Source organism: Oncorhynchus masou, chromosome 8 (genome assembly GCF_036934945.1).
Source record: "Oncorhynchus masou masou isolate Uvic2021 chromosome 8, UVic_Omas_1.1, whole genome shotgun sequence".
Lineage (NCBI taxonomy): Eukaryota > Metazoa > Chordata > Actinopteri > Salmoniformes > Salmonidae > Oncorhynchus > Oncorhynchus masou.
This window is the reverse complement of record NC_088219.1, coordinates 37,468,733-37,485,433: the sequence shown is the minus strand read 5'-3', so window position 1 is coordinate 37,485,433 and position 16,701 is coordinate 37,468,733. Positions and strand designations below refer to the sequence as shown.

General features: G+C 43.3%; 1 protein-coding gene across 1 annotated transcript in view; it reads left to right on the top strand.

Moving 5' to 3' along the window:
* LOC135543945 (GDNF family receptor alpha-2-like) overlaps positions 1–16,701 on the top strand; it is a 66,123-nt gene that overhangs the window by 20,909 nt on the left and 28,513 nt on the right. The window contains exon 3 of the mRNA XM_064971266.1: positions 9,429–9,500. Within this exon, the coding sequence (XP_064827338.1) occupies positions 9,429–9,500 (72 nt within the window). The remainder of the gene's footprint in view (positions 1–9,428; positions 9,501–16,701) is intronic.

Below are 16,701 nucleotides of genomic sequence, written 5' to 3'. Positions count from 1 at the left end.
TTATTTTCTACATAATGTTTCTGCCACCATCTCTTATGACCGAAAAGAGCTTCTGGATTATCAGGACAGCGATTATTCACCTCGTACTGGACAAAGATTTTTTCTTTAACAAGTCGGGCGCAAAGGATTTACTTCAGACACCCGACAAGGCCCAAATCCCTTCCTTTAAAAGTTTTGAGCTAATGCCACAACTGTTTGTGGTAGATGGTGGCAGATTATGGTAAATTGCAGCGTTCAAGCAACAATGACTGACACTTAAATAACGTGCCATAGAATTCTGCGGCACCTAGCAAGCTGTGCTGCAGTACACCACAACGTTTAAAGGAAGAACCACATTACCAACGGGACATTAAAAACTGTACTATCTTATGTTTCACCGAGTCATGGCTGAACGATGACATGAATAACATATAGCTGGCGGGGTTTACTCTGCATCGGCAAGATAGAACAGCCGCCTCTGTTAAGACAAGGAGTGGTTATCTGTGTATATTTGTAAACAACAGCTGGTGCATGAAATCTAATAGTAAGGAAGTCTCAAGGTTTTGCTAGCCTGGGGTAGAGTATCTCAAGATAAGCTGTAGATATTTACCAGGAGAGTTTTCATCTATATGTTTCGTAGCTGTCTATTTACCACCACAAACTGATGCTCAATGAGTTGTATAAGGCCATAAGCAAACAGGAAAATGCTCATCCAGAGGCGGCGCTCCTAGTGGCTGGGGACTTTAATGCAGTGAAAATTATACCTAATTTCAACCAACATGTTAAAATGTGCAACCAGAGGGGGAAGAAACTCTAGATCACCTTTACTCTACACACAGAGACGAGTACAAAGCTCGCCCTCCATTTGGCAAATCTGACCATAATTCGATCTTCCGGATTCCTGCTTACAAACAGAAATTAAAGCAGGAAGCACCAGTGAATCAGTCAATAAAGAAGTGGTCAGATGATGCTACAGGACTGATTTGCTAGCACAGACTGGAATATGTTCCGGGATTCTTCTGATGGCATTGAGGAGTAAACCACATCCGTCACTGGCTTCACGAATAAGTGCATCAACTACGTTGTCCCCACAGTGACTGTACGAACATACCCAAACCAGAAGCCATAGATTACAGGCAACATCCACACTGAAATAAAGGGTAGAGCTGCGGTTTTCAAGGAGCGGAACTATAACCTGGATGCTTGTAAGAAGTCCCGCTGTGCCCTCTGACGAACCATCAAACTGGAAAAGTGTCAATACAGGACTTAGATTGAATCGTACTACACCAGTCAGACACTCATCGGATGAGGCAGGGCTTGCAAACTATTACAGACTACAAAGGGAAGCACAGCCATGAGCTTCCCAGTGACATGCGCCTACCAGACAAGTTAAATTACTTCTCTGCTCACTTCAAGGCAAGCAACACTGAAGCATGCATGTGAGCATCAGCTGTTCCGGATGACTGTGTGATCAAGCACTCCGTAGCCGATGTGATAAGACCATTAAACAGGTCAACATTCACAAGGCTGCAGGGCCAGACGGATTACCAGGACGTGTACTCCGAGCATGCGTTGACCAACTGGCAAGTGTCTTCACTGACATTTTCAAACTGTTCCTGACTTAGTCTGCAATACCAAAATGTTTCAAGCAGACCACCATGGTCCCTGTGCCCAAGAAAACTAAGGTAACCTTCCTAAATGACTACCAACCCGTAGCACTAACATCTATAGCCATGAAGTTCTTTGAAAGGCTGGTCATGACTCACATCAACACCATTATCCCAGAAACCCTAGATCCACTCAATTTGCATACCGCCCCAACAGATCCCAACAGATCCACAGATGAGTCAATCTCTATTACACTCCATACTGCTCCACATTGTCCCCTCCTGTACTCCCTGTTCATTCATGACTGCATGGCCATGTACGACTCCAACACCATCATTAAGTTTGGCGACGACACAACAGCGGTAGGCCTGATCACCAACAACGATGAGACAGCCTATAGGGAGGAGGTCAAAGACCTGGCTGTGTGGTGCAAGGATAACAACCTCTCCCTGAACATGATCAAGACAAAGGAGATGATTGTGGACTACAGGAAAAGGAGGACCGAACATGCCCCCACGAAGGAGCTGTAGTGGAGCAGGTTGAGAGCTTCAAGTTCCATGGTGTCCATAAACACCAACAAACAGCATGGTCCAAACACACCAAGACAGTCGTGAAGAGAGCACCACATAGCCTTTTCCCTCTCAGGAGACTGAAAAGGTTTGGCATGGGTCCTTAGATCCTCTTAAAGTTCTACAACTGCACCATCTAGAGCATCCTGACTGGTTGCATCACTGCCTGGAATGACAACTGCTCGGCCTCTGACTGTAAGGCACTACAGAGAGTAGTGCGTATGGCCCAGTACATCACTGGGGGTAAGGTTCCTGCCATCCAGGACCTCTATTCCAGGTGGTGAATAGCCATAGACTAGCCATAGACTGTTTTCTCTGCTTCCACACAGCAAGCGATACCGGAGCACCAAGTCTAGGTTCAAAAGTTTTCTATTCTCAAGCCATTAGATTCCTGAACAGCTAATCAAATGCCGACTATTTGCATTTTTTCTTAACACTTTCTTTTCTTAAAACTGCATTGTTGGTTAAGGGCTTGTAAGTAAGCATTTCACTGTTGTCTTCGGGGGATGTGACAAATACAATTTGATTTGGTTTGAGAACTAAATCTATTGGTAAGACAGAGAGCAGACTTTGCAATCCATCAAGTTAAACTCAACCATTACTTCCATGTAATCAAATCTGTTGTCTACTGGCTAACAAGCTTTGTGGCAAAGACCAATTAGTGGATATTGCAACTATTGAATCTGAATCAGGTGAATCGATACGCACTTACCCAAATTGGTACATCTGAACTAAAGCGGGTTTGCTAAAAGTCGTAAATGAAATGGCAAACTGTAGATTTCCGCCTAAATAGACATACCCAAAAGTAACTGCTATTCATGTATAATTCATGTATAATTCTATGACTGTGACATGCAAAAACTTGGTATATATGGAATGAACACATCTGGTAGAATATGAGGAAATGATGAGAATATAGGAGTTACATAGTTCAGAATACACTAGATAAAGCACACACAAAATAACATATATATATTTTTTTCAAAGTCATCTTTCATTGACAAGTGAATTGTTGATAACTAGAGCTGGAAACACATCAGATGGCTTCCACAACATGTGAACAATATCAGAAAAAATGGGATTGATAGACCGTTCAACTAGAAATAAATTATAGTACAACTCTGTACAAAAGCAATAATGGCATTAAAATGAAGAATTGTCTATATGACAGCAGTCTAAAATAGTCAATTATTTACATGTCAAATGTATCTGTTTCTTTTTCATCAAAATGGAGGTAGCACATGGTCTCTCTGAAGCAATCCCGTGACATGGTTTCTCCAAAGAAAAGTATCCCATGCGAGCTCCCCATATACACGCTCTTTCGACCAAATTCTCCACGGACATACAGGATTGAAATGAAGGCTTCAGCTCATCAACAGATGGATCCCAGACAGTGTCTCCATGTGTGCCTAAGCCACAGTACAGTCCCGGAATTCTGTAGTATGTCCATGTCACTTAAACAATGAAAGCTGGCGAGTGCATTGCTGATGTTGTTTTTTTGCTTGAGAGGTAGGGCCTGCTCTTTCAGTTATGACATTTTGTGCTGATAATCAGCCTGTAGAATGGTCACCGGCTTGTTCTATCTAAACGGTGCCGTCCTTTCCTCTCTCCTGTCTCACCGTTTCATTTGGTGGTGGCAGTGGGCCCCTGCTCATTGTGCATCGTCCTGGCTTTTTTGCGCTTAGGTCTCGGAGGTGTCGGTTAGTCAGGCTGAGGCTCAGAATTAGAAGAAGAATCCTCAGAGATGTCATGATTAATTTCTTCCCTGCCATCTGAGTCGTTTTCGTTCAGATCTTGTAGCAGCGCTAACACAGCATGTGCATCCATTCGTCTTGGTCTTCTTGTCATTGTAAATTACGCAAAGCTCTCACTGTGTACTCCTAGTAGGCCAAAGTAGACTGATCAAACTGCTTGGATTTCGTGGACATATAGGGTACATATCATTTTGATATTACAATTAGAATTGATCAATACAATAGAATGGCTCGCCCTGTTCTTCATTCACAATTAGTGATTCCATAATTATGCATCGTTACCTTCCACAAACTCATCAACTCACCCATTCTACCCCATTCTACTTTAACTTAATTTACTTATTCTTTTGTTATGTGTGAAATTAGTTTCGGTATAGTTTAAATTTAGTTTCAAGGCAATTATCGGGGTGACTATCAACTGGGCGCGCCACATTCCACTGTCAGGAGAAGGAGGGGCAAAGGGAGAAAATCATTGTTTTAAATGACGTACCCTCATAAAACTGGTTATAGCTCCAGATCGGTTTGTGATATTAAGATTCTAACAATGGCAGTGTGTTATATAGACTTATTTGGGAAAAGGCTAGGACGGAGGCAGGCATGACGTTTTATATTTGTGCAACTTAGGTCAGCTATGCCGGCCTATAGAGTCTCCTGGGAAACCCCACTACCAAACTATCCAATGATGGCATTTATACAGCAAATAAATTATCTGGGCTTCCTTAAGGACTAATCTCTATAACATATAACTTTCGGGAAAGCTCATTTTCTGAGCTAGCCATTTAAAAAAAAGTATGGCCACAGATCTAATGAATCTGAACAACCCTTTAACTGTGTCACGTCCTGACTTTAGTTCTTTTGTAATGTCTTTGTTTTTGAATGGTGAGGGTGTGAGTTGAGTGGGTTGTCTATGTTAGTTTTTCTATGTTGTGTTTTGCGTTTGGCCTGCGTTTCTCAATCAGAGGCAGGTGTCGTGTGGTTTGCACCTGACGGAGCTGTTTCGGTTGTGCTTTTTGTTTCTTTGTTTGATAGTGTTCAGTGTAAATAAATAAATAACATGAACAAGTACCAAGGCTGAGCTTTGGTCCTCACCTTCTTCCACCGATGACCGTTACAAACTGGAACATAATATGGAAAAATATGACATTGGCATCCCCAAATCTGAACCATCAACTTATGCATAAAAAAAATCACAGCCTGTGTTTAACACAAAGGAAACGTTTCATGATGAAATTGGCCCCACTGTTCACTGTGTCCCCTAAATCAGGTAGGCACATTCCTTCATATGATGTATGAGTGCCCTCCAGTTAAATGTTTCTGGGGCAAAGTTACAAAATAAATGTTGAAGTGCGTGAATGTAAATATTCATGCATCTTCTATGTTACTTAACGATGATAGCTCCTTGAATCTCTCAATAAATGAGAGACAATTACTGCCGGGAGGCAGAAACTGTGGCAAAAAAAAATGATTTTGGTGGAAATCATCAGATGGAAATAATCTCAATCCCAATTTACCGGTGGATTTTACCGGTGGATAAGGTTTCTACAAGAAGTTAAAACGTTAGAATTTACCAATAACAATTTACCGGTGGATAAGGTTTCTACTAGAAGTTAAAACGTTAGAATTTTCGACAGCGAGAATGAATGGTGCTAGTCAAGAAACAATTGAGGCCTGGAAAAATACACTTCTCAGCTAAAGCCGAACACATACAAATAAACTACCTATGATGAACAAAAATACAAGCGCAAACATACATGAGTTAATTCAAGGATATCAGTCCATTTAAATATATGAAATAAATTAGGCCCTTTTAATCTATGGATTTCACATGACTGGGAATACAGATATGCATATACATTTACATTACATTTACATTTAAGTCATTTAGCAGACGCTCTTATCCAGAGCGACTTACAAATTGGTGAATTCACCTTCTGACATCCAGTGGAACAGCCACTTTACAATAGTGCATCTAAATCATTTAAGGGGGGGGGGGGGTGAGAAGGATGTTGGTCACACATACTGTATCTTTAAAAAAAGGTGGGGCGTGGATCAGAAAACAAGTCAGTATCTGGTGTGACCACCATTTGCCTCATGCACAGTGACACATCTCCTTCGAATAGAGCTGATCAGGCTGTTGATTGTGGCCTGTGGAATGTCGTCCCACTCCTCTTCAATGGCTGTGCGAAGTTGCTGGATATTGGTGGGAACTGGAACACGCTGTCGTAAACGTCGATTCAGAGCATCCTAAATGTGCTCAATGGATGACATATCTGGTGAGTACACAGGCCATGGAAGAACTGGGACACTTTCAGCTTCCAGGAATTGTGTGCAGATCCTTGAGACATGGGGCTGTGCATTATCATGCAGAAACAGGAGGTGATGGTGGCAGATGAATGGCACGTCAATGGGCCTCAGTATCTCGTCACGGTGTCTCTGTGCATTCAAATTGCCGTCAATACAATGCAATTGTGTTCGTTGTCCGTAGCTTATGCCTACCTATACCATAACCCCACCGCCACTATGGGGAACTCTGTTCACAACGTTGACATCAGCAAACTGCTCGCCCACATTGGGGAAATGGGGGGGGTGGAGGCTATGGTGATCATGGTGATCAATGCTTTGTATTTGTGTACTTAAAAAAAAAGTTTTCCTTCTTTTTGAGTGGCACTCAACTGGTGGATGTGAACCATGAAATTATATAAACTTGTGTATTGTGCCTGTAGCCCCTCCCCCTCTCCCCAACAAGAAAAAGATATGGTCACAAATATATATATATTTTTTATCAGCAGCCAGTCCCAAACAGATCGGTTAATCAGGGTTGGCTATCATTGGCTGTTAATCACAGCCCTTGTTTGTCGGTTCTTCTTGTTAAGTGCTTATTAAACTGACGGGACTGTGGCTTATCCATCACACACACACACACACACACACACACACACACACACACACACACACACACACACACACACACACACACACACACACACACACACACACACACACACACACACACACACACACACACACACACACACACACACACACACACACACACACACACACACGGCTGAAAGGAACACAGCAGAGCAGGATTCATCAGGTATTGTTCTCTGCAACACATTGGGGAACGAAGAGCAGCCTAGTGATGCCAACAGTTAGCATCCAAGCTAATAAATCAGCTTTCACTCTGACTCCTCCATGTAGCATTCAGGCACTCCGGTATTTGGCAATCAAGCTAATCTCTCAGGTTTCTAGTATTGACTCAGGTATTTAGCATGCAGGCTAACACATCAACAAGGATAATTCAGACTAATGGATTACTCATTTAGCATTGACTCAGGTATTTAGCCTACAAGCTAATCACTGGGGTACGTAGCATTCGGGATAATAAATAACTAATTTGCCATTCAGACTAATGAGGGAGCTTAGTGCTGTTCCACTGAGGAATGGCACTGTTGTTCTCTGTTTACTCACTTCATTTTCTGGCATGAAACACACACACACACACACGTACAGTCAAGTAAAAAGAAACAGCTTGTGTGACTCATGAGATGAATGATTAAGCGAATCCAAAGACCGAGTAGGCAGAAAAATAGGGTGTTAGAACATGCATATGTATGTGTGTGTGTCGCTGGTGATTTAGAGTCTGTGTAGGGCTAGAACAAAACTGTGCACTGTGTGGTGGTGCCTCAGGAGAGAATTGAGAAACAGTGATTTAGTGCTAAGTATGCAACTGAACTAGAGCAGAAAGACCCTTGTGAAAAATAAATGAACTACATATGCAAGAGAAGAACTCACAGCTCGCTCATTAGTGTGTCCCACTCACACACACACACATACACCGGCACACACACACACACAGGAACACACATGCACACACAGACAGAGTAGGGTAATTAAAAGTAATTATTCTCAATTCTGCTAGGTCTGCGTGGATCAGTGTTCAGGTTGTTGAGGCAGTTTACTGTTTCACTCATTACAGGATAAACCAAACAAATGTAAATCCCCCCCTCCTCTCCCTCAGTAATAATTAAAAAGGGGATGAGGAGGAGGAGTGAAAGATGAGAGGAGGGCTTGAGAGAGAATGCAGCTAAAGCAGTTTCTCACTCCTCAAATTCAGCTTACTCCACAACACGCATGCAATAACCCCCCCCCCCCCCCACACACACACACACACAAACACACACACACACAAACACACACACACACACACACACAAAGACACGCACATGCGGATTGTGTATTTCTTCCTCTAGCAAACCGAGCCACTGTAACGTGAAGCATTTTAACTTTGAACTAACATTGAGTTAATTTGAACTAGAATTGAACTTACATTCAGCTAATGTAGACCTGAACTGAAAATAACATTGACTTGGAGACGTATAAATGCGTAGACCAGGAATGTAATACCCACGGATGTGGCGGAGGCTAAACTCATAACAATTGTGATGTCGATGTTTATAGTGTGTCCATAACTATAGGGCCAGATTGGCATTGTGTTTTCGTTACCCACTTCCTGTCATCATGACGGGTTTTGACTGAGCGTTTTGATGTTAGCCAGGCAGGTGGTCAGCTAATAATATCAGCTCTCTCCTGAGCAATATTTATGAGCACAGAGAAATAGAGGGAGAGAGACTCATACATGTAATCAGAGGTAGTGTGTTGGAAGCGAAACAGCGACTTTACATAAATTACCCACCTGTAATCTGAACGCCCCCTCAATGAAGTCTCCTCAGGGGTGTGTGTGTGTGTGTGTTTTGGAATGGAGTGTAGCAATGAGGAAGAGGCCAAGGGTTGGTGGATTAGCTCTCTGATGAGCAATGGCATTGGTGAGCTGAGCCTTGAAGGAATTGGCAAGGTGAGGTTGGAGGATTGCAATAAAGCTGACCACACACATGCCGGTCAGGTGAGAGGGGAGGGTTGTAGGAGAGGAAGAGGTGGAGGACAAAGGTGAGGGGATGATAGAGAAGATAGGATAGGAGAGGATAAGGATTTGATGGAGTAGAAAAGAGATGGGAGGAGAGGGGAGGGGGAGGTTGAGTCAGTAACTATGTGTAACTGCAGGTGGAATCAGTCTTACATACAGAAACATTGCTTCAGAGCCTCATAAATAAACATGGAGCCTTGTCACCTGCTTCACTAAACCTCTAAGGTACCATACCCCTACACACGTACACGCACACATGCACACACACACACACACACACACACAAACCCACACACACACGCACACGCACAAACATCAAAGTAGTGAGTCACCAGCAGAATTTAATGTGCTTTGTCAGGTCTAGTGTGAATGCTTGATAATGTGTAGTCAACTGTTAAAAGTAAGGCAACATTGTTGCTGGAATTGAAAATGAAATGGTATATGCGTTTTGATTTTATGTTTTAAGAACGGTTTAATGGCTGCTGTCCTGGGTTCCATCCCAATGCTAAAAAGCTCCTAATACCTCTGTTTCTGTGTATCACACACACGCGCTCGCTCTCTCACACTCACTCATGTTTGTTTGTGTTCCAGGGGAGGACTTCTATGAGCTGTCGCCCTATGAGCTCCACGAAGAAGAGTTAAGACACGCCTCCATCATCTCAGGTACCACTGGATGTGTGTGTCCAGGCAGGTCACACCAGATCGACTTCAGTATTCAACGTTTGCCCAGTCCCCCAGGACGTTGGGAGATGCCTTCAGTACTGTCCACTAGGGGCAACCTGAGCACCTATTACCAATTAGTAGGCTCCTGGCTTGCTAGGGCATTGTGGATGGGGATAGAGGAAGGCCTTTAACTGCACACTCTGGCTCCAAGGAAAGGAAAGGGAAAGGGGGATAACCTAGTCAGTTGGATAACTGAATGCATTCAACTTCCCCATTCAACCCAACCCTGGGTTCAATCTCAGTGTTAGGCTCTAGATTTGATTTGTTCTGTTTTAAAAACTATCCCAAGCCTTAACCCTTATCTTAACCAGTCAGAATGAATGCCTAAACTTAACAATCGAAATTTGCCATTTATCCCCACCTTGGACAAATGTTGAATACTGAAGTTAGACCATGATACCTTGTTGCTATGTCTGTTAAGGTAACAGGGTTGGTGTATGTCGGCCTGTTTCTGATACGGAGGGGCTACTTAGAATACAAATCTCCCCTGTTGATTGAGATGAATGAACAGAAGCAATTTCCTGTGTGTGTGTGTGTGTGTGTGTATGTGTGTGTGTGTGTGTGTGTGTGTAACTGAAGCTATCCTCCATCCCTGCATGAAAAGCTATTTTCTTTCCAATTTCCTTTTGCACCAGTTCACATTTCTCATTATTTAAAGCACTGAGAAGTTATCTGCAGCTTCTCTAGGAGACATACGAGCTTCACTATAGAAGAAATTACATCCACCACACACACACATTCCACCATTTCTTGGTATATGTGGAAGAGAGCGTGTTTATATTTTATATAATTTGTGTATTCCCTCTCAGTTCATCAAAGATAAACACTCTATCTGACGATTGATCATACTTCATTTGAACTCTCTCTCTGTTTCGGTATTTCACACAGACTCCTGAGCATTTAGGGCTGGATTCAATCCGTATCGCGGAAGATCCACGTTAAAATGTAAACGTACGCTTCGATTGAACTGACATATGCTGGGAATGCAGTCTTTGCAACTGCGGGGGCATTGCCTATAATTGTCAGTCGCGCTACAAGGAGGATCTTCAGAGCTACAGATTGCATTGAGCCCTTAAAGCGGCAATCTGCAGTTCAAACAATAACAAAGCAGACACCCTGCCACTGATTTAGTAAATAGCTGAGGGATGGGGCTGAAGAAATTTAACCACTTTCAAATTCATGGTCAGAGCAAGGACTGACCATCAATCATATCACAATTATAGTTGTAAACATGTTTTGAGGCTACAAAGTGTGTTCACATTCACACTGTTTTACAAACAATGGAGTAAAACAAATATAGTTTGGGTTCTGACGGGGTACGACTGTTCAACTAAGCTCATGAGGCATCTATAAGTTATATTCTTCCAGAATCAATGGATAGATATGATTCATTTAAAGGGGAATTTCACCCTGGAGACTCTGTTTTTTAATCATGTCCAAGTCAGTGAGATGTGTTTCACACATACAGTACCAGTCAAATTTGGACACACCTAATCCTTCCATGTTTTTTCTTTATATTTCCTATTTTCTACATTGTAGAATTATAGTAAAGACATCAAAACTATGAAATATCACAGTTTACCAGCCAACGTTAGCACATGACTGGCGTTGGCTAGCTAGTTAGCCTGGTGCTTGTTGTGTGCCAAGCTTTTACACTTGTAACTTGTTAGGAATACCTAGGATAAGATAAGTAATCCTTCTCACCACCCCCCTTAATGATTTAGATGCACTATTGTAAAGTGGCTGTTCCACTGGATGTCAGAAGGTGAATTCACCAATTTGTAAGTCGCTCTGGATAAGAGCGTCTGCTAAATGACTTAAATGTAAATGTTAGCAAACATGTAACACCAGGAAATGTAAATCATTTTAATTGACGAGGGTTGACATTTTAAATGATGATATCAGTTGGATGCATTTCAAATCTCGCAAAATTATAGGTATGATGCAAGATAGGATCCCCCCCATTCATTGACTTTGACAGGTCATTCTTGTCTTGGAAGGTTTTGTTGTAGTAATGTCTTTGTGTTGTGTTTTGAGAATCTTCAGGGAGAAAAATTAGGTGGTTGTGTAATTACTGTTGCAGTCTTGATTTTATACTTTTCAGTGTACCTCGTGCTCGTGTACCCAAAATGCAGCTACTTTGTGGTGCATTTCAGCAGGACACTGTGGAAGGATTACAGATAACCCGAGTTTTCCAAAGACAAAAGGTAAATAGAGAAAAGGGGTAGCCTAAATTGATTACGTGGTCTGTAAGGTACTCTGTGGTCCTCAGACTACCTCTAACCACATAACACAAACCCATACAAACATTACCCAATTCATCTTTATGTCATGCTCAGTAGCAGTGCGTGGGTCAAATCACTGGGGAAGCCAGAAAAAATGAGCCATATTACAAACTGTGTTGTGATAATTGCGTTGTATGCTCTGTAACCTGTTAGTTCATATGCCTTGCCGTCATGACATATGGGCCTAAGGCAGAGACAATAAGAAGACACAGTGGCAGAATAAATTCACCCACACCTTTGTTTCATCACAAAACCGGGGAGCAACCTCTGTCCAGTGGAATCCACAAAGCATATCGCATGAAACAAACAGTTACGTGACCTACAGCACGGTCAATCAAGTTAATGTTTTACATTTTTGGACTACTAAACGATTATTGATTTAGAACACCGGAGAAATATTTGACTGTCCATGTTACTGATGTGTGTGTGTGTGTGTGTGTGTGTGTAAGTACAAAAAACACGTTGACTCACCCTACTTGTAGAGAAACGCTAATGCCATCCTCCTCTCTTTCCTGTTGCCAAAACGGTCTACTTCAAGGTCTCAGAGCAAGTGACGTCACCGATTGAAACGCTATTTAGCGCGCACCACCGCTAACTAGCTAGCCATTTCACATCCGTTACACAATCTAGTTAAAATTAGCATACTACATTTAGCTACATTTTGAACTTCCTTCCACTCAGGCCAGGGGCACAATGTATGAATTTAGGATTTGGATCAGAATCGCTGTTATAATTGTTGGCCAGTACGAAAAATTAAGTGAAACCACAAGTCCAAATCCCCATCTCCAGCCATAGCTAACTTAGGAAAGGGACAATTTTAGCTAGCTAGACACCGGAGAACAACAACTGGCAGCAAGATTGCTAGCCAACTGAGAACCAACTAACTAACCAACCAAAGATTATTTATACACATTCATCATTGCTACCAACACACAGAGAGTGAGTTAGCTATATCGGCAACTCTATTTTTTAGCAACATAGTGTTTTCCAGACAAGAGTGTAATTGATGGATACCAAATTTAGCTGCTGATATCTGCTGTGCTGTACAGAAACCCAGCCTAAAACCCCAAACAGCAAGCAATGCAGGTGTAGAAGCACGGTGGCTAGGAAAAACTCCCTAGAAAGGCCAAAACCTAGGAAGAAACCTAGAGAGGAACCAGGCTATGAGGGGTGGCCAGTCCTCTTCTGGTTGTGCCGGGTGGAGATTATAACAGAACATGGCCAAGATGTTCAAATGTTCATAAATAACCAGCATGGTCAAATAACAATAATCACAGTAGTTGTCGAGGGTGGAACAAGTCAGCACCTCAGGAGTAAATGTCAGTTGGCTTTTCATAGCCGATCATTAAGAGTATCTCTACCAATCCTGCTGTCTCTAGAGAGTTGAAAACAGCAGGTCTGGGACAGGTAGCACGTCCGGTGAACAGGTCAGGGTTCCATAGCCGCACGCAGAACAGCTGAAAATGGAGCAGCACCATGGCCAGGTGGACTGGGGAGGGCAAGGAGTCATCATGTCAAGTAGTCCTGAGGCATGGTCCTAGGGCTCAGGTCCTCCGAGAGAAAGAAAGATAGAGAGAAAGAAAGAGAGAATTATAGAGAGCAAACTTAAATTCACACAGGACACCGGATAAGACAGGAGAAGTACTCCAGATATAATAGACTGACCCTAGCCCCCGGACACATAAACTACTGCAGCATAAATACTGGAGGCTGAGACAGGAGGGGTCAGGAGACACTGTGGCCCCATCCGATGATACCCCCGGACAGGGCCAAATAGGCAGGATATTATCCCACCCACTTTACCAAAGCACAACCCCCACACCACTAGAGGGAAATCTTCAACCACCAACTTACCATCCTGAGACAAGGCCGAATATAGCCCACAAAGATCTCCGCCACGGCACAACCCATGGGGGGGGGCCAACCCATACAGGATGATCACATCAGTGACTCAACCCACTGAAGTGACGCACCCCTCCTAGGGACGGCATGGAAGAGCACCAGTAAGCCAATGACTCAGCCCCTGTAATAGGGTTAGAGGCAGAGAATCCCAGTGGAAAGAGGGGAACCGGCCAGGCAGAGATAGCAAGGACGGTTCGTTGCTCCAGAACCTTCACACTCCTGGGCCAGACTACACTCAATCATATGACCCACTGAAGAGATGAGTCTTCAGTAAAGACTTAAAGGTTGAGACCGAGTCTGCGTCTCTCACATGGGTAGGCAGACCATTCCATAAAAATGGAGCTCTATAGGAGAAAGCCCTGCCTCCAGCTGTTTGCTTAGAAATTCTAGGGACAATTAGGAGGCCTACGTCTTGTGACCGTAGCGTATGTGTAGGTATGTACGGCAGGACCAAATCGGAAAGATAGGTAGGAGCAAGCCCATGTAATGCTTTGTAGGCTAGCAGTAAAACCTTGAAATCAGCCCTTGCCTTAACAGGAAGCCAGTGTAGGGAGGCTAGCACTGGAGTAATATGATCACATTTTTTGGTTCTAGTTCTAGTCTGAAGTTTATTTAGTGCTTTATCCGGGTAGCCGGAAAGTAGAGCATTGCAGTAGTCTAACCTCGAAGTAACAAAAGCATGGATTCATTTTTCTGCATCAAAGCTGTCCTTGAAACACTCTTGATATGTTCCTCAAAAAAGAACCTGAAACTGGTAGCTACCATGGCATACCTAGTTAGCAATGATCACTCGGGAGGCCGGCATCCTTCCAGAATGATCAAGTGCCATGCGACAGCTTTTTGCCCATCGCCTCATTCATGGGGCACCCGCGATAGGCTGCCGTGCTCTTGCTGTTAACATGGCGTTTTCCCCTCACACAACCTACCCGCCTTTCACCCACCCTTCTCCCGACCGGCGACACAACAGATGCAACTCCCTGTCGCCACTTATTTACGTAAAATATATTTGTTGATTTTTATTATTTATGATTCATTGGATGCTATGGCCATTTGAAAATGTTTTTTGGAAAAGTACTGGAAATGATTGTGTAAAACATATCAGAACACAAAGTCCTGGTCACGTGGATCCACTGGTGACAACAAAACAACAACAAATCAAATGTACTTGCAGGCTTCTCACACAATTCAATGGCGAAAAAAGCGACAAAGTAATCAAATAAGTGACATAGTCAATATACAGCATAACATACAAAAGAAAAGTTAAAAGACTCAACTAAATCAAGTACAAGAGGCATGCAGATAAAAGAAAATAAGAACTACAAAAAATATTCATTTTTTTAAATAGCCTACAGGGATAGACAGTAGTACGGACATTGTTTGCCCATGTGCATAGTGAGTGACCGAAGGTACAGTACCGTAGCAGCATATAAACAATACTCGTGCAGTAAGGTGACATAACAATTTCATTGGTCCGGTAGACAAATTGTATTTGAATGTGTACAGAATATGAATAAATGGTAAGTGTGTCGTAGTCCAGGATTCAGCTGTTGGAACAGTCTTGTGTGTAGAAGCTGGCTGTGAGACAGGTGGTCTGAGACTTGATGTTGACCCTCACTGCAGCGGATCCCTTGTGCGCCGCCTTTTCCCACCATCGGATGACCTGAATCTGAATCACCTCATCTGTGGCATCCTGGGTTGTTCCCCGAATGGATCGTATACACAGAAAGTACACAGAAAGAACATTTGAGAGAGTCATGTCATGCTGGAGGGTCATGTCAGGATGAGCCTGCAGGAAGGGGATCACATGAAGGAGGAGGATGTCTTCCCTGTTACACACAGCATTGCGATTGCCTGCAACGACAACAAGCTCAGTCCATTGATGCTGTGACACACCGCCCCAGTCCTTGACAGTCCCTCCACCTTCAAATCGATCCCGTTCCAGAGTACAGGCCTCGGTGAAACGTTCATTCCTTCGATGATAAACGTGAATCCGACCATCATCCCTGGTGAGACAAAACTGTGACTTGACAGTGAAGAGCACTTTTTGCCAGTCCTGTCTGGTCCAGCACTGATGGGTTTGTGCCCATTGGCGACGCTGTTGCTGTTGTGTGTTGAGGACCTGGCGACGTTATTGTTGTGTGTTGAGGACCTGTCGACGTTGTTGCTGTTGTATGAGGACCTGCCTTACAACAGGCCTACAAGCCCTCAGTCCAGCCTCTCTTAGCCTATTGCAGACAGTCTGAGCACTGATGGAGGGATTGTGCGTTCCTGGTATAACTCAGTTGTTGTTGTTGCCATCCTGTACCTGTCCCGCAGGTGTGATGTTCGGATGTACCGATCCTGTGCAGGTGTTGTTACACGTGGTCTGCCACTGCGAGGATGATCAGTTGTCCATCCTGTCTCCCTGTTGCGCTGTCTTAGGCGTCTCGCAGTATGGACATTGCAATTTATTGCCCTGGCCACATCTGCAGTCCTCATGCCTCCTTGCAGCATGCCAAAGGCACGTTCACGCAGATGAGCAGAGACCCTGGGCATCTTTCTTGTGGTGTTTTCACGGTCAGTAGAAAGGCTTCTTTAGTGTCCTAACTGTGACCTTAATTGCCTCATTAATTGTTTATGGTTCATTGAACAAGCATGGAAAACAGTGTTTAAACCCTTTACAATGAAGATCTGTGAAGTTATTTGGATTTTAACGAATTATCTTTGAAAGACAGGGTCCTGGAAAAGACACATTTATTTTTTTGCTGAGTTTACAAATAATTACATATGTTCTTTAGTTCCAAAAGCCTGTGCATTTTTTCCTCTAAAATTCACAATCGCCATTCTTCTTGCTCCTAGCCGAGAACGGTAACTTTCTGTTGGTTGCTGTATGGCATCAGTGGATACTCAGACTGCTCTCAGGGCAGATCTGACGGTTTTGACTAGCAGAAGTTACTTTTCGTAGAAGGATAGAA